We start from the raw sequence: 18,409 nt of genomic DNA, 5'->3' as shown, positions 1-18,409 counted from the left end.
GTGAGAATAGATTTGGATGATAGGGGAAATAATATATTACAAAATATATGTATATATTATATTAATATGTGTTATCGGATATATATATGTACTACTTTTTTTACAAATATGTGTTGATTTGACGGATTTAACTCAATCAACACAGTGATATATATAATATTCATATTTACTTGAACATATATATACACGTATTAATATCGGTACAAATTCTCACGAGATAAGTTTATAGTATCAACATATCAATATAAATTTTTTCTACTGTGCATATATATATATATATACAAACAAGTAATTTTCCATTTTGAAATGTGGATAAAATAAAATTTATTAGTTTTTACAAAGTTAGCTAATCTTGAATGATAAAGTGTATCTAGAATTAGTTGGTAGATTTTCCATTCTTTATGTGCTCATAAATTAGGTATTTTAAAATTTTATTTTAATATAAAATATTAATTAATAAAAATATATACTACTCAAAAAAATTGAAATTGAAATTTAAGCATAATGTGACAAAATACTTATCGAAATCTCACTAAAATAAATATTAACGGCTTTGTCGTATCTAAGTTATCACGATATACCGCATGTGCTCATTGATTAGTAGTTGCCATTTACAATTTCGGCATGACCTCATGTATAACAACGTATAACGAATTTAAATTTAATATTCTATATTTATTTCAGGTATCAGTAATTATAATTTTCGTTCATATATCTTCGGAAAAAAAGCACTTTTTGTGTAACTCTTTTTATCAATACGATCACACATTTTTTTTTTGCTTTAACTACGTTTTTACGGATATACATACGAATCATTCCGTCATTTTTAATAGTAAAATTCTTTAAATTGTTACAATTAGACACTAGAACAATAATTGAATTTTATTATTATTATTATTATTATTATTATTATTATTATTTGCATACAAATCAAGAAAAATAGGAATAAAAACAATAAAACACCTAGAATTACCTCACATTTTGATACAATTTATTATTATTATTTTGTGTAATAATTTTTGGAGGGGCATTGTAGGAAAACCTAGAAATTTTGAACAAATTAGGGTAATTTGCAGTGCCTGCGGCGGTTAGACACAGAATTAATGAAAAGCACCAAAATAGATTCAGTTTCCCAATAAATGAATAAGAAAGAGGGCGAGGAGCAAATGAAATCATATTACATTTATGTTTAGGGATATCATCGGAGATTTTCCCTAATAATTATCGTTGGAGAGCAGCCCACAGATTTCTGCCCATGTTTTTTTCAAGGCAAAAAGACGAACTAAAACAGCCTTCTCCGGTGGTAAAGCGGTTTTCAAAACCAAGGTTTCATGGCTGCTCCTACCCTATAAATATCCCCCAACTGTTGTCCCCAAAACTCACACAACACATATTGCAGAAAACCCTAATAATCCTTAATTCTTAATTCTCATGGAGTGGCCGAACTTCCTGGGTCGCGATGATGGGGTTGGTCTGGAGGCGGTAGTCCGTGCATATCTGCCCCCTTCTCCTCCTCCTCTCCCTCCCCCTCCCCCTCCCCCACCCCCTCCCCCGCCGCCGGCGACCTCTGGGTGGACCTACGCGGAGAACAAAATGTTCGAGGATGCAGTGTCCAGGTTCAACATCTCTGCCCCTGATTTTTTTGATAATTTGGCAGCTAGGGTTCCGTGGAAGAGTATGGAGGAGGTGAAGGAGCACTTCCAGGCCCTGGTGGAGGACGTCGAGCTTATTCAGACCGGGCAGATTCCGGTGCCCCGCTACAAGGACGACGTCGAAAGTGAGGAGGATGATGATGAAAGTGAGGAGGATGAGGATGATGATGATGATGATGATGATGATGATGATGATGATGATGAGGGTGAGGAGGAGGAGGAGGAAGAGGAGGCCGAAGAGGAAGATGAGGAGAACGAGAATCTGCACGAGCAGGGAGGAGATCTGGGAGGAGGATCTTCTGCTGCTGCTGCTGCTGCTGTTGCTGTTCCTGGTGCGGATGCTGTGCAGGTTGTGGGTGAAGATATTGCTGCTGCTGCTGCTGAGGAAGAGAATGGAGAGCAGCAGCCGCCGCCGCCGCCGCAGCCGAGGCGGAGGGGAATTCCCTGGACTGAGGAGGAGCATCAGTATGTTTAAATATAATTGATTCTTTTATTTATTTGTTTTTAATTAAAATTTGAATTGAATTGAATTGAATTAATATAGGCTGTTTCTGATGGGGCTGAACAAGTACGGCAAGGGCGACTGGCGCAGCATCTCCAGGTACTACGTCATCTCCAAGACCCCGACGCAGGTGGCGAGCCACGCCCAGAAGTATTTCCGCCGCCAGTCCACCACTACTCCGCGCGATCGACGCCGCCACAGCATTCACGACATCAACACTGTGAACCCGCCCATGGCCATGCCGATTCAGATCCCGTTGAATATGCAATCCGCCGCTGCTCTTGGCCTCAACACGCCCGTGTGGACGTCTCCTGAAGGGCTGTTGGCCGGCAACAATCTGGGGCTCAACGCCGCCAATCCCGCCCCCGCCCCCGCCCCGCCGGTATGCCCTACTGCATTCCAATCTGCTCCAGCCCCCGAACTGCGCATTAATCCCGCCTTCCATGGCCAGAACCCTATGTTTCACCCCATGCCCATGCCCATGCCCATGCCCGTACCCGTTTGCCAGCTGCCCTCTACCCCCGTGTTTTCGACTGCCGGAAACCCTTCTTTATCTGCTGCTGCTATTGCTTCTGCTTCCTACCAGTTTCCAACTTTCGGAAACTTCCAGCAGCAGCCATGGGGTTGAATGCTTCAGGAGAACAATCTATCTGATGATCGACCAACTAGGTCGAGCAGTATCGTGTCGTCTGTCAGTCTGTCAAGCGTCCTAGGTTTCTGTGAGTCGTCTGTCAAGATTATGATTATTATTATGTGTCTGTCTGTCAATGTCAATCAGTCTGTGTCTGTAGAGTACTTGATCCATCTCTGATCTGATTGGGTACTCGTTAGGGTTTGATTTGTAACGACGGAGAAGAAGATCCAGCCGAGCCGAGCAACTCAACTGAGGGATGGAACCGCCGGCCGGCCGCTCTTATGTTTGGTTTTCATGTTTTAGGGCTCCGTATGTATTCCAAATATGGAAATTAGTAATATTATTAAGCGTCCTTAATGTGTTCCTTATGTTTGGATTTCAGTCTCTAAACAAGATATATTTGTGTCACTCACCTACTTACTTTTTATTTCATTTCTAAATTATACCCAAAGGACATCTCAATAATTTCTAATATCTCTCCACAACTTTCATTAAAAGAAAAAACCTTATACATACAGCAGAATGGTATTTTATGTGAATATCACACACCTATTATATTGTAGGGATTTGGCCATATAAATAAGTCTATAATTTGTAACACTCCACATCAATACCTTCAAATTGAAACCCTAGCATTCTTCATCCTCGTCGAGTTTCTCCCCTTCGATTGAAAACCCTTTTCTTTCCAGTGAAACCCTAGTCGTCTTCATCCTCATCGAATTGCTCCACCGCGATTGAAATTCTTCTTTTCCTTAATTCCCATTGAAACCCTAGCTATCTTCACCCTCATCTAGTTTCTCACTTGTGATTAAGAATTTTCTTTTCGGTCCATTGGAACCTATCCTTCTTCATCCTCATCGAGTTTCTTTCCGGTGATCTTCTTTTCTTTCCATTAAAACCCTAGCCATCTCTATCTGCATTGAGTTTTTCGCCAGTGATTGATTTTTTTTCTTTTTCGTCCACTGAAACCCTAGTCATCTTCATTTTCATTGAGTTTCTCACCTGTGATTGACTTTTTTGTTTTAACCTTCCATTGAAACCCTAGTCTTCTTCATCCTCATCAAGTTTCTTCCATGTGACTGAAATTCTTCTTTTCCTTCTGCTGAAACCTTAAATCCCCATGGAGTTTCTGCCGCTCCCACGCGGTCACGCCCACACAACTGCAATCTTCCCTTTTCTCCACCAAACCAAGCCCCATTCTCACGTACATAATTATCTCCAGTCAGTATTTCCTGTAATTATTCTCAGTAATTCAATTACTATTAAAAAGAAACAAATTGCATGAAATCAGCAACCTAGTTTTTTCAGTCTTGTCAATATTGGAGTATGAATTAATTTTTTAATGTAATTTGTATAATATGTGTATGAGTTTTAGTGGTTCTTAGGGGACTTTATGCAAAAAAATAATAATAATAATAAGAAATGAAGTGTGATGCATTTTCAATAAAACATAAACTTTTATATGTATTTTGCTTTTGTTAATAGAAAAATTTTTGTTAGCTCCTCATCTGCCGTTTGCCTTCCTCCAAATCTTTTGATAAATATTCATTAAAGTAGAACTTATTTATAATATTTTATTTTCATTCTCCTCGGTAAACACTTATATTTGTATACACTCAAAATTTTCTATTTTTTATAAAATCAATTTATATTAATAATATATAAATATATAGTTATTTATTTATTTTTATTATATAAACTTTTATTATTTACAAAATAATATCAATTTGAAGTATACTTTTATTGAGATATAGTTTTTAAAATATTTAAATACAGTTTAAATTTATTTTAATCATATATATTACATAATTAATCAAATATTAAGAATATAATTAATCTTATTCAACCAACCTCCACTACAAAACCAACCATCAATCAAAAAAACCCTTAATCGTTTTCTCAATAATTTCTTTATGTAGATTGAGTTCGGATTTTATGTACGTAATTTAAATATTTTCAATTTTAAGAATATTGTGTGCACTTTCAAATATTTATTCATTTTAATTCGATTCAAATACCGAATATGTACAAAAAAATGAATGTGTCTACCCTTAACAATATATCACTAAAAGAATATATATTGTATATATATAATTAGAACTATAGCATTTTGCCATGAACGTTCACATAACCAATTGCATCAACATTATTTATTATGTAAGAAATCCTTTGCGAATTTTGCTATACAACTAGGTATTTACATATTTAATTTTATTATTTCCATTACACAATAGAGTAGTTGCTAACGGGTTAAACTAAGTAGAGCTTTTCAAATTTGAATTCCACTCATTAAAAGTTTGAGCTCAACTCGTGTTGATTCATTAAGAAACATGAGTTAAAATTTATTTATTTGAACTTGATTTATTAAGAATTTTTGTATTTGTATTCAACTGGATTCAGCTCATTAAAATTTATTTTATTTTATTTTATTTTATTTTAATTAAATTCAGACTCAGTTAATACTAATACTAATAATAATCTTATTAATAAAGTTGTGTAAAAATATATAATTAAATATGACATTATAATAATATATACTATTAGTTTAATTTTCAATGAATTATCGAATGTTCGCAAATTAGTTCGAATTTATACGTAAATATAACAAGGTAAAAATTATTTTGTGTTCATATTGTTTAACTTAGTGACGGAACTCTCAACGAGCTCAAATAAGTTGAACCGAACTAAGCTAAGCTCGCTAAAGTTTGTATGTGTTCGGATCGTTTTGGCACTATTCATCAATTATCTATATATTTATATATTTTTTTAAAAAAAAAAACCATTTTTAATTTAACATGTTACCGCCATAAATCTATTATCTGTACAAAAAATCACATTCAGTAGCTATTTGTATTGCATCGAATAGATATATACTTTTAATCTTCAAAACTTTTCAAAATTGCAAAATACTTGCAAAATAGATTTAAATGACCTAAATGGAATCAAATAGTAATACATAGATGAAATGAAATAACATAATAATAATAATAATAATAATAAAATAATAATAATAAGGGAATGATTTTTAGGCATGAATCTCCAAGTGCTTTTTTAATCAAATTTTACTATTCGTCAAATTTTTTTTTTTTCAAAAATATCAAATAAAACATTTATTTTTTATTTTATATATTATATTACAATATAAATTAGTTTTATGTTCAAAATATTATATCAATACTTATTTATATCACATTATACAATTATTCAAATTCTGTTGGGATATGAAGCCTGATTATATTCTAAAATCTAGAGACAAGATTTAGAGATATGATTTGGATATTATTGGCATAGGCTTAGACTATAAATATCAGCTATTCTCACTTTAACAAGTGTTATTTGTATTCTATTCTATAATAAAATTTAATGTTTGGCAGCGCTCCTAAACGTAGATCATTCGTGATCGAACTCGATTACCAAATTCTTATGTCCTTGTTTGTCTCTTCTTGAATTCTTGGAATTTTCGTAACAATTGGTATCAAAGCTCTAGGTTCCTTTGAATAAGTCAAGATGTGTGATCGTTCTGCTGTCAAGATATTCGATGGAATGAACTTCAATTTTTGGAAGATGCAGATAGAAGATTACCTGTATGGTAAAGATCTAGATGCAACATTGAAGGAGAAACCCGAAGACACGGATGAAGCTGAATACAAAAAGATCGACAGGAAAGCGATGAGTGCGGTTCGACTAACCATTTTGGAGAACGTCTCGTTTCACATGGTTCATGCAGAATCAACAATGGAGATTTTAATAATCATGACGGATATGTACGAACAATCGTGTGCTGCAAACAAGATTTATCTGATGCGAAAATTGTTCAACCTGAGGATGGTTGAAGGGACTCCTACTGTTGTACATCTGAACGAATTCAACCTGATCACTGTGCAATTACGGTCGGTGAATCTTGAATTTGATTCAGAGATCAAAGATGTAATTCTGCTATCGTCTCTACCGGATAGTTGGAATTTGGTAGTAACAACCTTGAGTGCGGCTTCTTCGGGGAAGAAGAAGATGAAATTTGACGCAGTCAGAGATCTAATCTTGAGCGAAGAGAACCGGAGAAATTCGAGTAAGAGTACTGAATTTGGACTTGGATCTGCCCTTAGTGCCGAAAATAAGGGTAGATTTGAGAGGAAAGGGAAATGGTCAAGATCAAGAATGGTCAAATTCGAAGCCAAAGAACAAGGACAAGAAATATGCAAGTCAGGTGGTATGTTAGAACTGCAACAAAATAAGGCACTTGAGACGACAGTGCAGGGCGCTGAAGAAGGATCAGATTTCGGAGCACGCAGCGGAGGAGATATCCGATGCATTGATTCTGAGCATCAGCAGTCCAATGGAGTCATGGATTTTTGACTCAGGAGCATCATTCCATTCATGCAGTGATTCGAAAATCATAGAATCCTATACCGCAGGTAATTTTGGTGTTGTCTATCTTGTAGATGATAAGCCACTGAAAATTGTAGGTAAGGGGATGGTTCAAATTTAAACACCGAATGGAGGGGAGTGGAGACTGAATGATGTGAGGCATGTCCCGGGTTTGAAACGGAATCTGATTTCCGTCGGACAATTGGATAAAGCAAGTTACTCGACAGTTTTTAAAACTAAGTCGTGGAAGGTAACCAAGGGATCCATTGTTGTGGCTCAAGGGAAAAGAGATGGAACCATCTACATGATGAAAAACTTGCGGGATGAAATCGGTTCCGTGGCCATAAATAATGATGTAAATTTATGGCATTCTCGTCTCGGACACATGAGCGAGAAAGGGATAAGAGAGCTTGTCTCAAAGGGAAAATTGTCAGGTCTCAAGTCCGTCGATATTGGAGAATGCGATGACTGTATCTTTGAAAAGTAGAGAAATGTGTTATTCTCAAAGGGTGGGAGAGACCTGAAAAAGGAAAAATTGGAGTTGGTCTATACGGACTTGTGGGGATTAGCTTCTATATCGTCCCTTGGAGGCTCACAGTACTACACCACGTTCATTGACGATGCTACAAGGAAGGTATAGGTATATTTTCTTAACCGTAAATATGATGCTTTTGAAACTTTCAGAAAGTGGAAAACACTTGTGGAGAATGAAACGGGGCTACGAGTCAAGTGTTTGAGGTCGGATAATGGTGGCGAGTACAAGTTGAACGAGTTTAAGGAGTACTGCACTGAGAATGGCATCCGAATGGAAAAGACAATACCTGGAACACCGCAGTAGAATGGTGTAGCTGAAAGGATGAATCAGATGTTGAATGAGAGGGCTAGATGCATGCGTCTAAAGTGTGGTTTGCCAAAGACGTTTTGGGCTGATGCAATCAACACGGCGGCATTTCTGATCAATAGAGGTCCATCGATGCCGTTGAATAATAATATTCCAGAGGGGCATGGATAGGAAAACCAGTAAACCTCTCTTTCTTGCGTATTTTTGGTTGCACTACATATGTCCAGGTTGATATTGAGACAAAAATATATGCAAAATCAGTAAAGTGCACGTTTATCGGTTATGGTGGTGATGAGTTCGGATATCGAATTTGGGATGAAGCTAATCACAAGATCATTTGTGCTTGAGATATTATCTTTGATAAGCAGATCTTGTATGAGAACAAGTCGAGTGATGAGGATAAAAAGAATCCGGATATGATTGAGTTAGATAATTCAAATACGAGTCCAAGCAGCCAAGCTCAGGATGATTGGAGTGTGGTTGATGTTAAGGTCGAGCCGCCAACCCCCGTTACCGAGAATGTTGGAATCCCGAGAGAAGTTGACCTGAACACACCGATAGCACTGATGAGATCTTTGAGGTAGCATCGTCCTCCTGAGAGATACTCACCCTCTTTACATTATCCACTTTCAGCTGATTGTGTTCAACCTCAATGAGCCTCGATGAGTGGAAAAAAAAAGCTTGGCTCTGTCATTGCGGATGAAGTAAAATGTTGAAGTGAAAGATACAATCAGTCTTCAAGTGGAAGATTGTTGGAATATGAAGCCTGATTATATCCTAAAATCTATAGATATAATTTGGATATTACATCCTAGATTTAGAGATATAATTTGAATATTATTGACATAGGCTTAGACTATAAATATCCAAATATTTTCACTTTAACAAGTGCTCTGTGTATTCAATTCTATAATAAAATTCTTGGCTTGGCAGCGCCCCTAAACGTAGATCATTTGTGATCTAACTGAGTTACCAAATTCTTGTGTCCTTGTTTGTCTCTTCTTGATTTCTTGGAATTTCCGTATAAATTCAATTTTTTTACTATTCAAATCTCAACAAAAAAAATTTAAACTCCCAAACAAATACTAAATTGTAGATTAAAAGATAATGTTGTAATGTAACCTAAATATAGTTTCAAATGGTATTTTTTTTTCATGATAATTTGTTAGCGTTTAGTTGAACTAAAGAAAAATAACATTGAATGAAAATTCAAGCGGGATACACTCAAATGCAATTGCAAGATAGTGCTGAAATTAAAGTATATGAACCAAAAAAAAAAAAAAAATTGCCTAAGAAAGTTAAAATTAAGAGAAGTGACATTTATCTGTATGGAGGCAGATAATGAAGATATACGTGTAAGGTATTAAAATAAGAATGAAGTAAGGAAGCATATTTGTGAACCACAAAAAATATTTTGCCTAAGTTAAAATTAAGAAAAGTGACATTTACTCGTATGGAGGCAGATAATGAAGATATATGTGTAAGGTATTAAAATAAGAAGGAAGTAAGGAAGCATATTTCATGTTATATGTAAACTTACGAAAATTAGAAAAATCAAGAAAATAAAAAACGCATAAGAAGACACATAAGAATACGAAGATTTAATAACCCAGGTTGATTAGAATTATTTGTCTAAATACAGCTAAACCAAGTATGTTCACTAGTATTTTTGGTGTATCTTATGGAAAAAAAATATATCAAATCTATATAGATGTCAAAAGTAAAATCCTAGACAAACCCAAAGTCAAATGGTTGTAGAAGAATTGGATGTATACTTCTTCAAACTCCAACTCGAGCTTCACAACATATGTAAATAAATAGTATGTGAGAGTGTTGCATGAATTAGATCACGAAAATTTGACCTCGTGAGCTACCTCACAAGCACGCTGATTATTTTGTGCTAATTTTTTATTTATGTGAATATTATTAAGTGCTGAGGAGCTATTATTCTTGACAATAGTAACTGATGAATTAAGTAATAATGTAGCAGAACAATTATTTCCTTACCATCTAATTAATCGACTTGTATTTATAGTGTTCAAATTTCATTATAATGCATTTTGCAAAGCTTTCATCTCATATAAATGACAATCATAAAAACTCGCAAAATGAAGTAATAATCGTACCTTATTACTATACTAAGGAAAATCAAATCGCAACATCTAAGAAACAGTAAATCTATCTACAAAATGTGGATGGGGAGTTGAATGTGGAATTCCTATCACAAGTAATACACTACCCAAATATTCTGTTTGGAGCTTTTAAAGCTTGAGCTCCTGAAATGAAGAGTGAGTATAATAAATCAATTCCAAATGAATTTTTATTGAACAAATACCACACATCAACCCCACATTTGTAGGTATTGTCAGGGCTTTTGAAAGATTTGCGGCTATCATAGTTAAACTCCGAAAGTACACCTCAACAGTCTAATTTAGAAGTTTGCAATTAGTTCAAAGGTAGATCTCCTCCTAATCATATTGGGTTTGCACGACTTCTAAAGGTAAATTGAGCTGGAGTTTATGAAATAACTTCATTTCAATAGACAACTCTGATTGACTTCAACATTTACAAAAGGTCAATTTCGAAAAATTCATTTTTTGTTCTTCTTTCAAAATGCAGGTGATAGGTCAACTTCTCAATGAAAAAGACTAAAAAAATGCTAAGACATATCAAACTATAACAAAAGGATAATCACACATTATTTCTAGCCATTTTCGTACAACAAAGCACATAATTAATTCAAAATCACAATAGAATTTTATGAAAATAGATAATTTTATGAGTGGATAAAACATATCTATTATATATATATATTATGAGTGTGTGTACACATTGTAGGTTTTGTTCTATTAATCGAAGAACACATCAATTTTTTTGGGTGAACACACTTACAATCTTCCGATATGATTTGTCAGTATATCTCTTATGGTAAGTTTCCTACATTACTTGTGTTGGAGGGCAACAATTATGGTGTTAATTTGAAATTTTGTTGATTTTTTGAAATGACGTTGATTCAGAGTTACGAAAGCACCAATTAAGAATTCAGATAGCACATCATTATGTTAATATTTCACAAATGCAGTACAAAAACTAAGAACATATGACATACTCCTATGGAGCACAAGATATATTTCTATAGATCATATAACACTGTTCTGATTTTTTCAAATAACACCAATCAAGAGTTCAAAAAAAATATCGATCAAAGGTTCAGAAAGTATCAATCAAGAGTTCGAAAAACATGAGCTATATTTGAAACTTGTGCTATTTGAACTTTTGAATCGGTATTTTCTCTACTTTTAATAGATCCTCTATAGAGTCTTGAATGATGTTGTATGAGGAAATCAATATGGTATTAATTTCCTCAAATCAACACTCTAACTATCCCGTGTGTTTTAATATAAATGTATAAAACGTTGTAGATAAGTTCTATTTATAAATCTTTATTTTTAAGACCAAATAATGTATAAAATCTTTGTGGCTATGTTCTCCGTGGTATATATATATATTTGTATTCATATGTCATGTAAAAAAATACACTTGTAAGCATAGAAAACTAAATGTATAAAATATCATATATTTTGAAAACAAATAACAATTTTAAAAAATAAATATATGATATTTAATTATATACATACGATTAATCTTTGTATAATAAATATCAACATTTAATGCAAATTTGTCAAAAATGAATGGTAATGTACAATTATGTGCATAAGTAGAACAATGATAGTTCTGTCAGCAAAATAAATCAACTTCGTCAATATAACCGAAGAAGATTTAACGAAAAAGGAATAAGATATAAATCTTGTCGAAAAAAAAATGATATAATCAATTTCATCAAAAAAGAAAATAGCATCCGAGAAAAGGAAAAAAAAAAAAAAGGGGCCATGCATTGACCAACCGATGTAAGTCAGGTGACATCACTTAAAAAGAATATAGACATCGCATATTCCATGTAAGTAGTGGTATTGGTCAAACCATTCAATACATTGTAATCTCATTGATGACACAAAAGAAACACTATGTTTGAATATATGAGAGATCAAGCTTCAGGTCTTTCTCCAAGCCAAACAAAGTTCTTTAAGCTAATATCTAAGTTTCAAAAAAAATTTGCATTCTTCGAAGTATTTGACGGTCTTGCCGTTTTCAATCCAAAAACTCAAATAGACATAATGTGCAAAATATTAAGGTGACCTAAAATAACCACTATAAAGAACAAATCCTTTAAAATCTTTTAAAGAAGTCACTAGAGTAGGGTGGAGTTATTCATATTCTTCATGGAAATCGACTCTGCCATCTTCCATCCAAAATTTAAAGACAAATATCATGAAGCAACACTGTAGCATATCAAATTCATCTTTATGAAAAATTAAACATCCAATGACACCGAAATCATATCAAAGACTCAAGCAAATAATAAGTTTTCTAAACTTTTTTTAATGATATTCTTTGTGTCATTTGAAGCATTTTTTTAAATATGTTCAATCTCATGAGATTATTAAACTTTTAGACCATTTTCAAGTAATTGGGAATTTCTTCAAGTTTATGCTAAACTTCAAAAATATTTTCTTATTTTTTTTAAAATCAACAGTTGGCCATTTTTTATCCAAAAGTATAAAAGATATTGAAAAGACGCTATGGCGTACCAAAATCTCTTCCATGAAGATAATTTTTACCTCCAAAACGATCAACTTCTTTTAGATTCTTAAAAAAAGCTATCAAAGTCAATTTATAGATCAAATCGATCCGAAAGGAGAATTAAATGACCAACTTAGAGAAAATAATCTACTTTCACTTCATCCAAACAATTAATATATAATTTCCAAAAAATTTTGTAACTATGAAATTAACATAATGTTTTGTTTATATTTTTTCGCTTACACAATAGAATCACTATACTTTTCATATCTCTTTTCGTCAAAGACTGAAAGCTCTAATGATCTCCTACAAAACAAAAACTTCTAAAGATGCTCAAACAATTATAGGATAGTTGCATCAGTTGTATCAAGATCTTCAAGTACTTATACAAGCATCCGAATGACAATAGAAAATATATCCCAAAAAGCATTTTCATATTCTAAGAGTTTTCCTCAAAGATCATGGATCCAAATCCGCTATATAAAGAAGATGAAATATTCAAAAGCACTTTCCAACCTACTCTTCAGTTTACTTCAAGTCATTCGATTATATTAAGACTCAATACGATAATAACTACCAATGCTTTAAATATGAAGGACTCAACTTGTCGTATTAAGTAGCCCTTTGACCACCGGCTCTCAAAATATGCAGGTGAAATCTTCTCATTCTACTATTGCTTCTTCTTTAATTCAAAGTCTCACTTCGTCAAGATCATATTTCATTCTTTCTTTTCGGTCTCGCACTCTCAGTTTGACCAAACGACAATTTAAACCTTGAAGAAGATTAATCGGTGGTGTGAGTTTTAAATCTTGTCTTGTTGATGTTTTGGTAATTGTATTTTTTTTATTAACCTAAGTGTTAGAAACTATTTGGAGTATTTGGGCCGGCGGCTCTTACATGATTTGGGCCTATTATTTCCTTAGGTTTTTAATTTCTTAGTTGTATATTTAGTGTAGGGTTTGTGGTCTTTGGTTGTAATATTTTGTTATGATATATAAATTTTATTTTTTTAAAAAAAAAAATTAACTTGTCACATTAACCAAAGTGGTTGAAGGAATGTTTTAAATATGATTCAACAAGACACCATCATCGTAAAATTTCTTATCAAGATGGATAAGTTTAAAGAAATTGATTATGTCATAAAAAAGAAAAAGAAAAAAAAAACCAAAACACTATTTTAACAATTCAATAAGAGGAAAAACAATCAATATTTCGACAAAGAAAAGATAATATAATCACCTAAAAGAATATATCATGTATTTGTACATAAAATAATGACAAAATAAAAACGTTATACATATTTATGAGTTATAATATATGTATATTTTTTATTAAGTACTTGTACTATCACACAAATAATATATACTATGTACCCTATTCTATGGACCACTTTGGGAGTTTGGCACTGTTATGCCTCTGTTCCGTACGGTTTGAACGCGGAACCATGCCTACGCGATAACTTTTGTTATGACTAGGGAGTAGGTCACAATGTTTGACTTTGATCATTCTTTTTAATTTATACTCCCTCCGTCCCGGTCCAAAAGGGTCCTTTAGGATTTTGTAGTAAATTTAAAAATAATACTCCCTCTGTCATCCAATTGTGTGCTCATTTGACCGGGCACGGATTTAAAAAAAAAAGTGTAAGAATAGAATTTTTTACTTCTTTTAAAGAAAAGTGGTATTTTTTTACTAAAAAAGAAAACAGAAATAAATTTGGATGACAACTAAAAAGGAAAAGTGAGAATATATTTGAATGACGGAGGAAGTAGTATTTTATTAGTTAGTTGAGGTGTGTAAGAGGTTTTTATATTTTTGTCCTTTGACTTTATGTAAAAAGTAATTGTACGTGTAATAGTATGTTTGTAACTTAGGTAAAAATTAAAGGGTATTTTAGTATTGGAAATTTTGGTATCCTCCTGATGTTGATTAAAATTCAGGAGCATCCTGAATGTTTTTAATCTGTTGGATCAATTCTACTAGCAATCTAACGATTGAGTTTGATTGAGGGTATTTTGGTAATTCAAAAAATTAATTAAGATATCTAATTAAAAAAATCAATTAGAAAAATTATCATAACTACCTCCGATAATTTCGGGATTAAGGTTTTCTTAAACAAAACAAAAATGTTTGCAAATAATTACTTTTAAAATCGTATAAATTCAAATTATAAAGATGTATATAAGTATCACAAAATGATGTCTCTATAATACTATTATGATGTTTTCTATGAAATACTTTTCTTATGTAATTTAAGTAAACCATGTCCAAATAAATGTATTATGATACATTCTATCAACTCGCCGATTATGATATGACAATTATTTAAATAAATTAAAAATCAAATATATATATATATAAATATTAACCCTTTAACCCTTCCCACCCTATCTTATTTACCAAGCTCTAAATTTACCACGCAGTTCCTCTCCCGTCACGCCGCCTCCGTCTAAACACAATCCGCCGCCACCACCGCTGACCTCTTCAGCCATGCCCGTTGCCACCATCAATTTCTTCTCTATCTGCACATCCGTAGTTGATGAAAGTCGGCGACGACACGCAATTCCTTTTCTATTTAGAAGTTCACATTTGACGAATCTTCCAATGACGGATTCAACTAAGCGAGATCCCGAGACTTCTATTAAATCCAAAACGAAGATAACAAAGCACATTCAAGTACCATCTGTGCCAAAAAAGATAACAGATTTCAACAACGAGAAGCTCTTTTGGCCAAGCGAACAGATTTGGTGGTTGTATTTTCAATACTGCATAATATTTTTATAGTGATCATGTGTATATGTGCATTCTTGATTAGTCTCTTTTAGAAAAAAATATCAACACAATTATTCCTAAAAATCTTTTTGTTAGCCTCCGGACACGTACGATGTATATTCATGACACATATGTTGTTTAACTCATGATAGACTGATGATACTAAACCTTATTGTACACACTTTTATTTCATGTTATAGTTCATATTTATTATTTACATATTGCATAGTTATAATATATTGATCAAACTTAAATGATGGACTATATTAGGTATATTTTTCACCATTATGTTTATAAATATGATATATAACTTCAGTAAACATAATATATACATCAAATATAAATGATGTAAGTTGCATATAGAGATGTTGCACGTATAGTTATGATATATTTCATTTTATGATTTCTATTTATGATTTATACATTGCATAGTTATGATGTCTTGGTTAGGTTTAAATGATGTATTATGTTATATATATTTTTCACCATTATATTTATATGTATGACTAAGTGACAACATCCTCTGAACATGTTCGTTTATTATTGGGGTAAACTTTACTATTATTTTTGCACAATTTTTTTATTGCTGCAATTATGAATGTATTGTATATTTGATTATCACTTTTTGCCTTTTTGCCTTTGTTTTTGTGCGAAAAATCTTTGTCTATGCGCACATCTACAATATGACTTGTACGCATCATTGGAGCTTGAAAAAAATGCATTTGTCCAATAGTCGTCACCTGAAGAGTCAAATGATATATATTGTTATAAAATATGTTGTTTATTTTAATGTAATATTGTTTACGTAATTTAGTATTATGATGTCGCTTCTGCACGAATATTGAGTAACTAAATTACTTGCATTTCCTTTTTTAACGTAGTATATGATTGGATAAATATTTTATGTGTTTTAGGCATTTAAATAATGAAAAATATAATATATATGATTTAATTTGAAAACTGTTTCAAATTTATGGGCAAATTATTTTAATTCAACACTTCAAAATTTGGATAAAGTATACTTGGTTTCAAATATAATTTTATAGAGCAATCGATTAAATTATATTAGAAAATTAAAAAATTTAAGTGAGTACTTACATAAATTCTACAAAAATATAATAAAATATAATGTAAATAATATGAATATTTTTAATTTCAGGCTACATATCATTTGCACAAATATTGGATTCGACAATTATGATAAATTTAATTTATCTAATTGAACTAATGGAAGTATGCAAGTCTTCTATTGTTTTGATTAAATAATTCTTGTGTACAGCTATTGATACGTTGATTGACTAATACGACTATGATGCATATATATTTAGAATATGATGTTTAGAATATAGGTATATGATGTAATAAAAATTCTTCAATACAATACTTTCACGATCGATAAAAAAACTTACGTCATTCTGTAATTTCTAAAACGTTATCTTCGTCCATAACACACTGGAACCGACAGAAATGCACATTATTTTGCTTTATCTTATTCTACGCTCCGACTTCTTCACAATTTATTTTCTTGGATGGATGTCGGTGAAAGAAGATGTAGTTATTTTTTTTATTTTTTTTTGGATGTGAACCGACTAAAATTATGAATACGACCTGCATCTATCTGTATTTATATTCCCTTAATTTATACTAAAACAAATCATTGACTTATTATTATTAAAATCAAATTACATATCTACCCCTAACTGCAATCTCATCCGTTGATTAAGATTTTGATCAGACGACTGACATTTTTTCAGGAGGTCCTGAATACAATATTCAGGACCATACTCGGATTGTAGTATTGGTGTATGATTATTTTTATTAAATAAAAAAATAAATACTTTGGAGTGGAACAAACAAAAATGGTAAGAAATATATTTTGAATTGGGACGGATGAAAATGGTAAAAAATGTACTTGGAGTTGGGACGGACAAAAATGGTAAAAAAATGTACGAGTTAGAACGGACGAAAATGGTAAAAAAATATACTTGGGACGGAAGGAAGGAAGGAGTATATTTTATCAAAAACTCACACCCGAGGTGGAGCTTTCCTTATATACGTACCTAACGTCCACAAACCTTTCATGGTGTGTGAATATTTACTTTTAATTTCTTTTTTCTTTTTTATTATTACAATATAAAATATAAATTATGTAAAATAGAACACAATTTTTTTTTATAAACATTATTTTTAATATGACACTTTTTCATCTATACAAGATTTATCTGTCAAATTTATATACCTCAAAATTCAAACCAAATTAAAAAACGTAAAGGAAAACAAAAATACAAGCGGATCTTAAAAATTAGATGGCATTCAATCTCAAACTTCTTAAAAATAAACACCCAACAATTATTTCACTTTACAACCAATTATAAGATGGTGGCATGAATATTGGAAACATACATGCATACGGACCAAAAATTGAAAATGGAATTATTGAAATCCTATAAGGGTGTGGGGTTTGGATTTTGAGTTGGGATTTAAATAGTAAAAAATTTGAATTTGAATAGTTGTATGATGTGATATAAATAGGTGTTGATACGATGTTTTGAATGTAAAATTGATTTTTAGTATAATATAAAAAATAAAAAATAAGTATTCATTTGATATTTTAGGTAAAAAAAAAAAGGAATAAATAGTTGATTGAAAATCCAATGCCCCAAACAAACACACCCTAAACTGATGGATCTATCTCTCTGACCAACTAAAATTGCAGTGTTTTTCAGTTACATATATATGTATGTATTTCAACTTAGCTTTGTAATGGCTAGCTAGCTGGGGTCAATATACTGCGGATGAATTAAGGATTTGAGATATAATTATTATCCATGGACGTTACACACGCACACACAAACTCAAAAACAAAAATAAGCCAATAAGTTAACCAACAACTGCAGATAAATTTTGTTACAAACATGACACAAAGCTATCAGAAGTTTTAGGAGACACACAGACTCAACTAACACATACATACATACATATATATATATATATATGCATATATT

At 32.2% G+C, this 18,409-nt stretch overlaps 1 protein-coding gene across 1 annotated transcript; it reads left to right on the top strand.

Moving 5' to 3' along the window:
- Window positions 1–1,431: 1,431 nt before the first annotated feature.
- On the top strand, window positions 1,432–2,782 carry LOC127257312 (transcription factor SRM1-like). The gene is made up of 3 exons (XM_051283688.1): window positions 1,432–1,858; window positions 2,042–2,117; window positions 2,197–2,782. Exons 1-3 carry the CDS (start codon window positions 1,432–1,434, stop codon window positions 2,780–2,782), a joined length of 1,089 nt encoding a protein of 362 aa, XP_051139645.1.
- The last annotated feature ends 15,627 nt before the right edge of the window (window positions 2,783–18,409 follow it).

Source organism: Andrographis paniculata, unplaced genomic scaffold, assembly GCF_009805555.1.
Source record: "Andrographis paniculata isolate CXL003 unplaced genomic scaffold, ASM980555v1 Contig57END, whole genome shotgun sequence".
Lineage (NCBI taxonomy): Eukaryota > Viridiplantae > Streptophyta > Magnoliopsida > Lamiales > Acanthaceae > Andrographis > Andrographis paniculata.
The sequence above is the reverse complement of the archived record's forward strand: the minus strand, read 5'-3'. Positions and strand labels throughout refer to the sequence as shown.